A 12031-nucleotide genomic window follows, 5' to 3' on the forward strand; every position below is an offset into this window, starting at 1 on the left:
ACTCAAGATTAATATTTGTACACTTTTTACAAGTTTATCTCTCGAATCTTAGTGTATTCTAGGCTTTTCCATATGTTCTTGGAGTTTACACATGTTGCTCAGAGTTCAAGGAATAAACGGTGACTCGAGATTTGAGCTACAAGGATATCGACCCCAACGGGCTGATGACAGACAAAGATATGATCTGCAGTGTCCTTTGTTATGATCGGGGGACATTAGTTAGTTATAAGGCATGATTGAAGAGTAATAGCAGTTGCTTTTCATATGATTATGATTCATGTTTTTATGTCATGATATTATGCGACATTTTCATATCATATTGTGCCCGTTATCCTTGAGATAACCAATTTAGTAAGGTCTCTCAATCCTCATTTGTGGATGATCATACGCTAGTTGACATAAGATCCGACCAGACAAAATGCTATGATGACACAGAACATTGTAGGTCCACATCTGTTTGAGGTATGAGTTACCCAGAGGTAAGATCCGCAATGAGGCTACATACTCTTGGAACCTTTTTGATTGAGCACTATTTTCCAATTTGATCCTTGATCAATAATCATGATTCATGCATGCACATATAAGGTTGTATACTCATACATTATGCACTTGATGATTTGTCGCTCATTTTCTTGCTTTCATCATGGACAACCTATTCCATGGTACATGTCTCATGTAGGACAACCTATTCCGGGAAAGAGTGCTACATTTAGGTGTTGTCAGAGCATGGAAAGATTTTTGGGACATAGATAATCTGCATTTGGAATTTATTTTGCCTTTGTTTTCCTTTTAGATGTTAGGAAAAGGAAAACGTGGAGAGGACAATACTCGTGGAAGCCATCATGAGGATGAGTCCATTCATGACAGCCATGAGGAGCACCATCGAGAGCATCACCATAGTGAACATAGGAAAGGTGCCATCAGGATGATGTTAATGATGGAATTCATTAAATTCGGACCACCACCTCTTACTAGCAATTAAACTGTAGATGTGGCTGAGGTATGGCTAGATTGGACGGAGCAATGTTACCACGCCTTCAAGTATGGTGACAAGAAAAATATGTAGAAGGCCGATTTCATGATCTAAAGGAAAGCCAAGAAGTGGTAGAATGCCACGTCATCTACACTGAATCAGCATCACAAGCACTTCCAATGGGAGCATTTCTGTCAGTCGTTTCTGACACATCAGTTTACACCGGCTCTCCAAAAGGCAAAAGTGATGGAGCTCTTGACTTTACACTATGTTTACTCGACGATCGATGAGTATCAGAGGCACTTCATCTACTTTTTATCTTTTGCATCCCGTGTCGTCGAGAATTATGAGGCGAAGTACTCCATGTTCCTGAATGAACTGAACCAGGACATCTATGACTGTGTGACTATGAATGATAATCTGACATCCTATGAAAGCTTGGTTAACCGTTGCGACAGGTGGATATCTGAGGACGAAAATGAGAGGTTCATAACAAATTTTGAATCCAGAACCCAGGATCAGATCTTTCAAAGTTACGTGTTCAATGAGGTGACAAGACGACGGCGACTCGTCACTGCATGGCGAGTTCGGAGCTTCCAAACCCAAGTTCAGAACGTCCGAACTCTGCCTATAAGTAAGGCACTCTGGATTCACTCTCAAATATTAGAGCATTCTAGAATTTTCCAGCTAATTCTTGGAGTTCGTACTAGTTGCATAAAGGTCGTGGAGTAAGCGATGACTCGATGTTTGAACTATGAGGCTATCGACCCCAATAGGCTGACGACGGACAAATGTATGATCCGAGGACCTTATTTATGATTGGGGGATAATAGTTAGTTATAAATCATGATTGGGGAGTAATAGTAGTTATTGGTTAATATCGAGGCTTGGAACGAGTAGTCACCTAGTTATCACATGACAATGTAGAGGTATATATATACTCACTGAGATATCGTGCTGAATATGCATGCTTATGTGTTAAATTTTACTAGTAATATGATTATGATGCATTGTTTATGTCATGATATTATCCGGTATTTCCGTATCATGTGGAACATGTTATCCTTGAGATAACCAGTTTAGTAGGGTCGCTTAGTCATCTCTACTGGATGATCAGAGACTAGTTGGCATCAGACATGATAGGAAAAAATGCTATGCTGACCCATTAAATTGTAGGTTCACATCTTTTTGAGGTATGAGAGTGTCACCCAGAGGTATGATTTGTGACAGGGCTACATATTCTCGGCTCCTTTTCGTTGGAACAAGAGTTTTCAGTTTGATTTCCGATCACCAGTCATGATTCATATATACACATATAGGTTTGTACACTGATACATTACGTAATGAGAGATTTGTCATTCACGTCCTTACTTTCATCCTGGACTCCATATTTCATGGGGCAAGTCTTAGGTTGGACAGGCCAGGAGAAGCCGGTGGGAGCCAGTAGAGATCGGTGCCTCCAAGAGAGTTATTCCAAGGTTTGTTCTCGCTGTTTATTTATGTTTCTAGATTCTTTTGATATGGTTGTATTACTTATCCAGGTTTTACCGAGGGTGTAGCTGAGGAGATTGTGATCATGTATTGTGTTGGTTTTATGTTTCTACACTTTATGATTAAGTGAAAAATATGTAATTAAAATACATTTCATGATCTTAAAGCATAAGGTTAAACATAAAATGCAACAGTGAAAAATATGTAATTAAAATACATTTCATGATCTTAAAGCATAAGGTTAAACATAAAATAGCGGAGCGTAAACATGTCCATAACGCATCATATCAATATATACATGTTCAATTTTCTTTATTTGAATTCCGTTAATTAGCTGTGAGTTTCGTATCATCGTATTAATCGATCAATCCAACTACGTATAACTGCGATACCCGATGGCGGGGACGTAAGCGACAATATTACCCATCCACTAAGCCTTGGCCTTACATGTTATCATATTTTCGTATCATCATATTAGACACAACCAACTCCCATATTTCAAAATATATCCTCATATTCATCACTTATAAAATCGTGCATATACGTAAATTTCCTTAAAAACCAAGCATGCAAGTATTATTTTTTTGTAATGATCATGTGCTATTAGCCTAAACCAACATGGGCCTCGGCCCATACCCATGCACCAATACTGGTCATGGGTCGTTAGGATGGTCCAACATGAGCCCTAACCCATGTACCGTTACTCATAGAATATCTCACCTCTGGAAAGTGATTTCTTTCGCTCCCCCCAAACCATTATCTGAACTAATGGTTTGAAGTTGAGGAAGGAAGATTCCCCCATTGCAAGAATTGATGCGACATATTTTTGTTTTTGATTAATAACATATATGAGTAAAAAAATAAACTAACATGTAGAACATTTTAAATTTAGGTTTTAATAAATAAATCTGAGTGCATATTGAATAATCATCAATGATAGAAAAATATTAAATCTATTTTTAGAAAGTATAGAAAAAGAACCCCAAATGTCAACATGAATAAATTCAAATCAATGAGAAGAATAAGATGTATGCGAGAAAAAGAGACGTGATTGTTTAGCACGTGAGAAAACGTCACAGATAAATTCTTTAATTGCAATATATTTGTAGAATTATTTACAATGAAATTAAAATGAGACCTAGATGGCTGACATAGACCAGAATTTCATAGGTCAAATTTATTACAGTGCTTGAAAGAAAAAGCATGATTAAAAACTAAATATGCATATAAATAAAAAAGACCATTTCGAGCACTATCCTGACCAATCTTATTCTTCGTTGCTCGGTCCTAAAATATACATAAGAGGATGAGAAATTGCATCACAATTTGTTGACTTTGTTAATAGTGAAATGGATAAAAAATTGAATTTAAATGATGAAATGTAGAAAACATTCTGAGAGTAAGTGATGATGAACAATTAATTGTGCCTGGTGATTAAACTGTTATATTTTTATTTATCTTATAAAGAAAAAAAAGAGAGATATACATTTTATGGTCAGAAGCACCAGATCAATAATCCAACAAGAAGGTAAAGTAAACAAGTGAGAATTGTACCTAACAAATAGATGACTGCAAAAGCAGTGCGAAGGTGGCTTTGTTTTCTTTACATGTTTGATTGCAATGGCGGAAGGTGGCTCTGATTTCTTCACTTGCTTATCAAGAAAACCATGAGTCTGATAACAAGTAGCAAAAGTATGACAATCCTTGTTGCAATGCTCGCAGAAAAAGGTGTTGGCATTGTCCTGGAGAGCCAGATATTGGCTTATACGCCTGAAGCGCTGCTGAATCAATAATAGGAATAGATCAAATATTAATCTCTTATTGTTTTTTCTTCTTGACATACCAAATTATAGATACGCTGAATTGAAGGAAATGGCTCCATCAAGAGAATTTGATTACGAACAGACGGAAAAAATCAAGGATCTATTGAAACTCCATGGCATGATCTTGATTTTGTTGATCAATAATGCTTTTAGCATTACCACATATACATGGAGTAATAGAAATAATGAAACCAAGTTTGTCTCACAAATGATGAGCCCAGAGAAGACGTTTCATTTCTTTGTCAAAATTGAAGATAATAAAAAAATATGCATAATGTAAACCAAACTAGATTATTCTGTTCCATAATTTTGTTTTTGCTAAATAAATATCTTTTGGATATTGGCGGGAAAACAGCGCGTCCCAAATTTCATTCGCGATAGTTTCATTTTCCCGCCCTCTCTCTTCGGACAAGAACCCTAGAATCGACGTCTGCGATTGTTTTCGTTTGCGTATTTTTTGTTGAATGCTTGCCGATCATCATGGAGACCGTCCCGCCGAATTCTGAACGATTCAGCACCACTCAACTCACCGCCACAACCCACACCACCGCCGCGTGGCTCGTATTCGGTCTTGTGATCGGCTGTCGCCGCCCAGTGCGGTTGGAAGAAGTGGCTTCCAAATGCTTGTTCCTCCATGATACACCTCATTACATACAGTTTCTCTGCTCGATTCCTAATTCTCCTCTTCGTTTAACTGCTGAACGACTCGTGACATTTTCTAAAGCTGGATTCGTTGCTATCACTCAGTTTTTTACTAATTCAGATATGATATCTGTATATCTTGATTCACCCGAGTTCATCCCCCAGTCGCTGAAAGTAGTTGGTTCAAATGAATTAGTGGAGACTTATTATAGGAAAAGGAAGAGAATGAGACCGGATGTTGAGAGTTTCTCAGTGATGAAAAGGAGAATATTCAAGGATTTTAGCGGTAAAATTATTTTTATTATTGCTTTTAATCTCACTCCTTCTTTGGCTTTGAACTTTTTTAATTTCTTGCAGAGGAGCCGGATTCAGAACGAAGTGAGTATGTGATGCCCAGCAGATTTCAGAATGTTCGTACTCAAGTAATTTCAGTGCCTCCCATTTTATTTTTTTGTTTATCTATCGTTCGTTGATCAAGATGAGCCATGTAGGAGCAATTTGTGTTGTCATTAGGTAAAGGGATAAATAAATCTTGATGGTTACATCTTTATGCAAAATTTGTGTTAAAAAAATTCCAATAAATTTAAAAAGACCAACATGATAACATCAATCTTTACTAATTCATTTCCAACTCAATGGATACGTTTAACTCGCTAATACATTTTCCATGACGCAAACTTGCAGTAAATACAAGAATTACCCTTCTATTCCATCAGCTACTCTTATATTTTTTATTGTCCAACTGATTGTGTGAGTTCTCTTGGCATATCCATTAATGATTAATGTACAGCCTTAGTGGTCAATATGGATTCTTATATAATAATATAAAGATCCACGATAAAAACAATCATTGAAGCTTCAAGGCATCAGCAATATCTTTCATAACAAAAGGAAATCTGAACTTATTTGACTACGTGTCTCTTTCTCTGGTTTCCTGATATAGTATTTTTCAATTTCGTGGGATATTTAATAATTATTCTGATATATTACTCTACTCGTTAGCATAAGCTCCGTACTGATTTTTCAATCATCTTTAACTGCTCAATGCTTCAGGAGTATTTACTTAATGGAGAATTGACCAGAAGCACAATGAGACGGTCCAATATCTCGTCAATCTTTACATTGGAGTGCCAGGAACATACAAAAATTATACCCACAACACCCGTGTCAAATTCCATTTCCGGACAACTAGGACATGAAACTGAAAATAATGGACATGGAAATCAGGGCATGGGTGATAATTTTTTCAACTGGAATGGTTTTGGATTCACACATCCTGACTATGAGTTTTGTGGTAGAATCCCACTTCCGCTCAAACACTCAGTGATAGAACAGATAATGAAATCCATGACTCCTCCAAGGTTCTCACATACACAACGAATTTTGGGCATTCCAAATGTGAGCCAACTTTGTAAAATTGATTCTGTAAATCCTCTTTGTAGTACCTATGTTTGTTCTTCATCTCAGTCGGAAGTAGCTCAGCAGATGACAGATTCACGAGCAAAAAGAGAAGCTGTTGTTGAAGATTGTGCTTCCACAGATTTCAATGAGAAAGGGAAGGAACTATTATTAATAGATTCCGGTAGATGCAGAGTCCGTAACGAAATCCTGCAACTCCATAAATATGAACCTGGATGCAAAAATGTGGCAGAAACCAATTACGTGGCACTTCTTCTGGACAAATCAAGTACAGTAGCTCTAAAGTGTGAGGATGACATGCTGAAATCTGAGAAAAAGAACGCACCAAGTTCTAGAAAAAAAACTACCAGCCAGACTATGGAGAATCGCAAGAACATTGATCGTCATACAGAGCCACAGAACATGAAAACAGAGAAGAAGCCAATCCCAGCCAAGAAAAAAATGAAAAGCACGGTTGACCAAAACATGAATATTAATTTGAGAATTGAAACAGTCACAGAGAACAGGGGAAGGTCTTTCAACTCCATCAGTAAGCTGGCACCTCAGGTTTCTACTGTACATATATATCCATAAACATTTGGTCCAACCAGTATATACCTCGCTTAAAATGATACATGTTTATTCTGCAGAATGGCACCGAGAACAAACCATTTCCCAAATTCAAATCCTTTATTATAAAAGAAGAAGAGGGGTCAGGTGTTGCACCTTTAACTATTAAAAGATTCACATATTTCTCTGGAATTTATTTATTCGATGGTTTACCTTTAAGTTGACCTCATTATGCAGGAGGTTATGGCACAGTTTACAAGGGAATAAGAAAATCTGATGGGGTTGCTTTTGCCATCAAATGTGGGACACTAGCACTGTTAATAGTTGTAATTACAGTTTGTTCTTGTCGTATTTTCCTCTCCATTTCCATAAAAAGCTTAATTATTAGTAACAATGCTAGCATGCACGATAATGAACCTAATTTCTTGTATGAATCCTAGTTAAGGAAGTGAAAACTGTTTCGTATTGAAGATCATTCAAGATTTTATCTTGTGAAGACCCCAAACTATTAGTCTCACCAAACCGGTAAAAGTGGTGCACTGTGCCATGCTCTTCCTACTGAAATTTTTGTTGAGACTTGAAACTATTGACGGCTTTTTGAATATCACTCAGTAATACTGTTTTTCTCATGAGTTCTTCACTGGTAGTATGTTAATCGACAAGCGCGAAATTAGCTGAATGACATCCTCAATTGGAGGTTACACTAGTAGAGGCTAGAATGCATTGTTGGTAGTCCATTACTGTAAACTATGTGCTGGAAACGAGCTTTTTCTAATCAATTTTCTACTGAAGATATTACCCTATGGTTATCGTGATGACATCTGCATCATATTTGTACTACACATTTGTTAAAGCACAAAATTGTCTTGCTCTACCCCGAGTTCTTTTAAATGCTTTATATTTCTGAAGTTAAACATATCATTGTAGATAATAAAACAAAGTTGATACCCTTCAAGTGTCCTAATTTATTTTTTTGCAGGTCCTCATGTTAATGCTAACAGAAATCATGTGTACAATGAGTTAAAAATGCTGGAGAGATTAGGGTAAGAACACCTGTAAAAGACATCATATGTTTTTCGTTGCACCAATTCATATGGAGCTTTTTTGAAAACAATATTTGATGTTCGATTTTTTTTTGTTTTGCTTAATAATAGGGGTAAAAACTTTGTGATAAAATATGAAGGTTCATTGAAGAATGGGAATTCAGATTGCCTTGTGTTGGAGCATGTTGAGCATGATAGACCTGAGGTTATCATTATTTCATTCATTTTCTTGTGTATTTTCTTCATCAACCTTGCTTCCCATTTCTTTATTCCATCCGCAGCTGTTGAAGAAAGAAATAGATGTCTTTCAGCTACAATGGTATGGTTATTGCATGTTCAGAGCCCTGGCTGGTTTACATGTTCAAGTAAGAATGTCTGACTGGATCCATAAATTATGCTACAAAACTCTCTTCCAAGAACGAGTTCTGAACTTTTTCTCACGCTTTTAGGGCATTGTTCACCGAGATGTTAAACCTGGAAACTTTCTTTTCTCCCGCAAGGTCAATAAAGGTTACCTTATTGATTTCAATCTTGCCTTGGTAAGTGAAGCTAACTTGTGAGTTGCACCACTTTTAACCTTTCCACTGTGTGAAGCTTCCTTTTGTATTTGATGCACGTCATCTGATAGTCTATATTGGTTCTTGATCCTCATTCCTATCAGGATTTGCACAAGAAATATGGGTTCGCTGGTTAGTACTTGTTCTATGCTATGAACTCACATTATCTTGCCGTACATCTTTATTTTGTATTTCAAAGACGGATATCTTATACCCAAATAACCCAAACTGAACTTCTACAATTGTTAACTTAAATCTTTATAGCACTCATAATGGTCCAGTATTTTAAGGTTTGCTCCAAGAGCAATTTTACGTAGTATTTGATAAATTGAAAGTGTTCTCAAAATATTTTGATATTTTCGCAGCTAATTCAAAGGCGGGGCATGGTATAAAGATTGATCATATTTCTTTTTCCCAAACAAAGTCCCTACCCGCGAAAAATAGGAATTTCCCCAACAAATTTCCTGAAACCATCAGCCAGAATGCAGGAAAAGGCATGAAGCCGCTGCTACCACCCATCAATCTGAAAAAGAATATTGGCCAAGCAAAAGTTTTCACCTGACACTTGCAGTAGGAAAAACATCAAAAGCCAGGGTGCAGATGGCTCTGGGATTACCTCCGCAAAGGATCCGACGAGCACAAAAACCCAATCAGCAGAAAGGTTGAGAGAACCCATTCCAAACCAAGGTAGGAAAGAGTTGATAAATCTTGTGCACGAAGCCTTGCAGGGTGAAAATAATGAATCAGTAAATGCTCCCGCTCCCACATCTAAGCGCAAAAGAGTTGCTGCTGCTCCTGCAAATTTAGATAGCAGATTCTTTTATCCGACTCCAATGCCTCTGCATGCCTCTGAAATGGTGATTGGTGGAGCTGAATTACTAAAAAATAAAGGTTTTTTGCACAGTTCTTTTATTAATTTTTGTTTGAATCCTTGTGAGTTGGGCAATTGGCTTGATGGTGATGGATCTCATGTTTCTTTGTTGTATTGTCTGTAGGTGAGAGAAAGCACAAACGAGAAGGTCCATGTGTGGGAACTAAAGGTTTTCGAGCTCCAGAGGTAAGAAGCCTGCACCTTTTTACTGGCATTTGATGGACAAGGCTTAAATATTCATGTAATCGATAAAAACTCTGATTGTTAGTTGATAAGTTTGGGTCACCAGCCCAAATAACTAAATTAAAAAACCTTTTAAGCTGTCTTTCTATGACTTACTTTTTGTTTACGTCGCCTTGTAAAATCCTAGAGGTCAAATTCTTACACCTTCACTTTTGTTTGATATAGGGTTCATCTCAACCCCACATTAGAAAACAGAAAAATGAGAAAGATCAATAGTATCATAAGAATAGGTTGCGAAGGTTGTAAATCCTGCTTTATCTAGTCAGGAAGTTGTGTCGTGATTTAACAAACTGATCTGGGGAATGAAGAAAATTATGGTTTCTGGGACTTACTTGTATGTGACAATCACTTTCTTTTCTATTTCAGACAAAAATGATAGAATATTTGGTGGCATAAACCTGGGCATCATTAGAGTATTTGGTGGCATAAACTTGGGCATTATTAGTGTTCACTGAACATCAACAGAGTGATTTTGTTTTTTCCTTTTCAAACCAGCAATCAAATGCTTATCCACGTCTTGACTTTAGAAAATGTTAATAAATTAGTACCAGTAATAAGTAATTGTAAGAACAATATTCAGCCAGAAAAAAACAAACCATGAAAATACCATTTGTTTATCGAAGAGGTGCATTGTGCAGGTGCTGCTTAGATCTCTGCATCAAGGTCCTAAAGTAGATATTTGGTCTGCTGGAGTAACCTTACTCTACCTGATGATTGGACGAGCACCTTTCGTTGGCGACCCTGACCAGTAAGAACAGTTAAAAACCTCGAATAGTGGTGTAAACAACACAGGCTTGCGAATCTTATCGAATGGTTTGAACAAAATTTGATTCAAATTTAAAAATTTCAAGTTTGAATCTAACTTTAATATATTCAAGAATATATTCATTCATTTAGTTTCGAGTTTCGATTATTTTGTTACATAACTTGCAGGCACTGTGAACTTTAATATATTTAGAATATTGTATCATGCTTTTAAACTCGAACCAAATCTCACGTTTTTGCTTGATAATGTTCAAAGTCAAGCTCAAACATAATGTATTAAACTCAAACCAGAGCTATAACTCAAGCCAAACTGAGGCTCAAAATAATTGTTTCTTCGGACTTGAAATTCATTCTTTGAGCTCGAAGTCAAACTCGAGTGGCACAATAGAACTCAAGCTTTATCTTGTGTATTACACTTGAACATAGATTTTCATGCTTTTCGGTGTACTGTGCTTACTGATGGACAGGAATATAAAAGAGATAGCACAATTAAGGGGCAGTGAAGCTCTCTGGGAAGTAGCCAAGCTACACAATCAGGAGTCATCATTCTCTACGGTATTGTCTCTAATTACTGTTCTTTCTTTTTTGTATCTCCCTTGTCCTCTGAGACTGCCTTGCTGAAAACAGGATTTACATGACATAAAATATCTGTCGCCCGTAAAGCTTCAAGATTGGTGTGTACAAAATACACGCAGACCACAATTCCTCGAAAAAATACCCAAATCGCTTTTAGATTTGGTGGATAAATGTTTAACAGTTAATCCTCGGTTGAGGATCAGTGCAGAGGAAGCGATCAAGCATGAGTTTTTCGCGCCATGCCATGAGGCTGTTAGAAAGCATAGGCTGCGTAGACAAGGCGTAACTCTCAGTTCTCATGTAACAACAATGTCAGGCACATGAAACATTTTTGTGAAGGTTTTGTTGTAAATCTACTCACCATATTCTGTTTTATTAATCTAGAAATTGTTATTCCAAATCTGTTCATTCCCTGTATCAGCTCTGTTTTTCATCTAGAAATTGTTATTCCAAATCTGTTCATTCCCTGTATCAGCTCTGTTTTTCCAATATGTACAATGAACTGATTAGTTGGCCTTTCAGTGATTTCTCCACTTCCCTCCGCAGTCCGCAATAAAAGTTGAGTTTCTCTTTATTTATAATCTTTTCAAATGTGAGATTCTGTTTCGTCCTACATTTTGATTTAATGCTTCGTATTATTTTCCCGTCACTGATTCATGCGTATACTTTCATACTTTTAAGTTTTAACCGGAGGGTGTTACTGCGACATTATATAGATCTAGCATGTACAATATTGCCACCTGTATCGTGTTAATAGCACGTGTATTAACAAATTTTCATGAAATTTATTTTTGAAAGTGAGACTTTATGTAAATACGAGCATAATAAGTGTTGATCCTACGTGCGACAATTTAAAATAATAAATATAAAAATAAAGAATAAACTGGTCACCGAGATTTACGCGAAAAACTCCAAAAAATTATTAGGGTAAAAACACGGGCAAGATGAAAAGATTTTCACTATAATATTTTATGGTGTACAACTCGTTCACTGTTTTTCCAGAAAGAATACACACTCTCTTAATAGATGAGAACAAAACACCTTACAAATATTATACAACTAAGCACTCAAATGCTATA

At 36.6% G+C, this 12031-nt stretch overlaps 1 protein-coding gene and 1 long non-coding RNA gene across 3 annotated transcripts; one reads left to right on the plus strand and one right to left on the minus strand.

Annotated features, from left to right (window-relative positions):
* Positions 1-4629: 4629 nt before the first annotated feature.
* LOC142524946 (uncharacterized) lies at positions 4630-11561 on the plus strand. 2 transcript variants are annotated; one of them, XM_075629106.1, is made up of 17 exons: positions 4630-5215; positions 5287-5351; positions 5983-6290; positions 6372-6894; positions 6978-7044; positions 7135-7197; positions 7877-7940; positions 8052-8145; positions 8222-8305; positions 8390-8479; positions 8602-8629; positions 8863-9047; positions 9124-9388; positions 9493-9554; positions 10250-10359; positions 10844-10931; positions 11004-11561. In XM_075629106.1, the coding sequence occupies exons 1-17, from the start codon at positions 4768-4770 to the stop codon at positions 11274-11276; spliced, it is 2817 nt and encodes a 938-aa protein (XP_075485221.1). In that variant the 5' UTR covers positions 4630-4767; the 3' UTR covers positions 11277-11561. The 2 variants fall into 2 exon arrangements, with proteins under 2 accessions (XP_075485221.1, XP_075485220.1); XM_075629105.1 differs by having other exon boundaries at positions 4631-5215; positions 5983-6894.
* Positions 8465-9251, minus strand: LOC142524947 (uncharacterized). The gene is made up of 3 exons (XR_012814995.1): positions 9114-9251; positions 8929-9020; positions 8465-8594 (listed from the first exon to the last, which is right to left on the minus strand). It is a non-coding gene; the product is annotated as an uncharacterized LOC142524947 (long non-coding RNA).
* Positions 11562-12031: the final 470 nt, after the last annotated feature.

The sequence above is a fragment of the Primulina tabacum genome, chromosome 14 (assembly GCF_025594145.1).
Source record: "Primulina tabacum isolate GXHZ01 chromosome 14, ASM2559414v2, whole genome shotgun sequence".
NCBI lineage: Eukaryota > Viridiplantae > Streptophyta > Magnoliopsida > Lamiales > Gesneriaceae > Primulina > Primulina tabacum.

Coding starts and splice junctions, on each gene's coding strand:
- LOC142524946 (XM_075629105.1), top strand. CDS start 4,768: ATGGAGACCGTCCCGCCGAATTCTGAACGATTCAGCACCACTCAACTC. Junction 7,045..7,134: donor AAAAGAAGAAGAGGGGTCAG/GTGTTGCACCTT, acceptor CTCATTATGCAG/GAGGTTATGGCACAGTTTAC. Junction 8,146..8,221: donor TTGAGCATGATAGACCTGAG/GTTATCATTATT, acceptor TTCCATCCGCAG/CTGTTGAAGAAAGAAATAGA.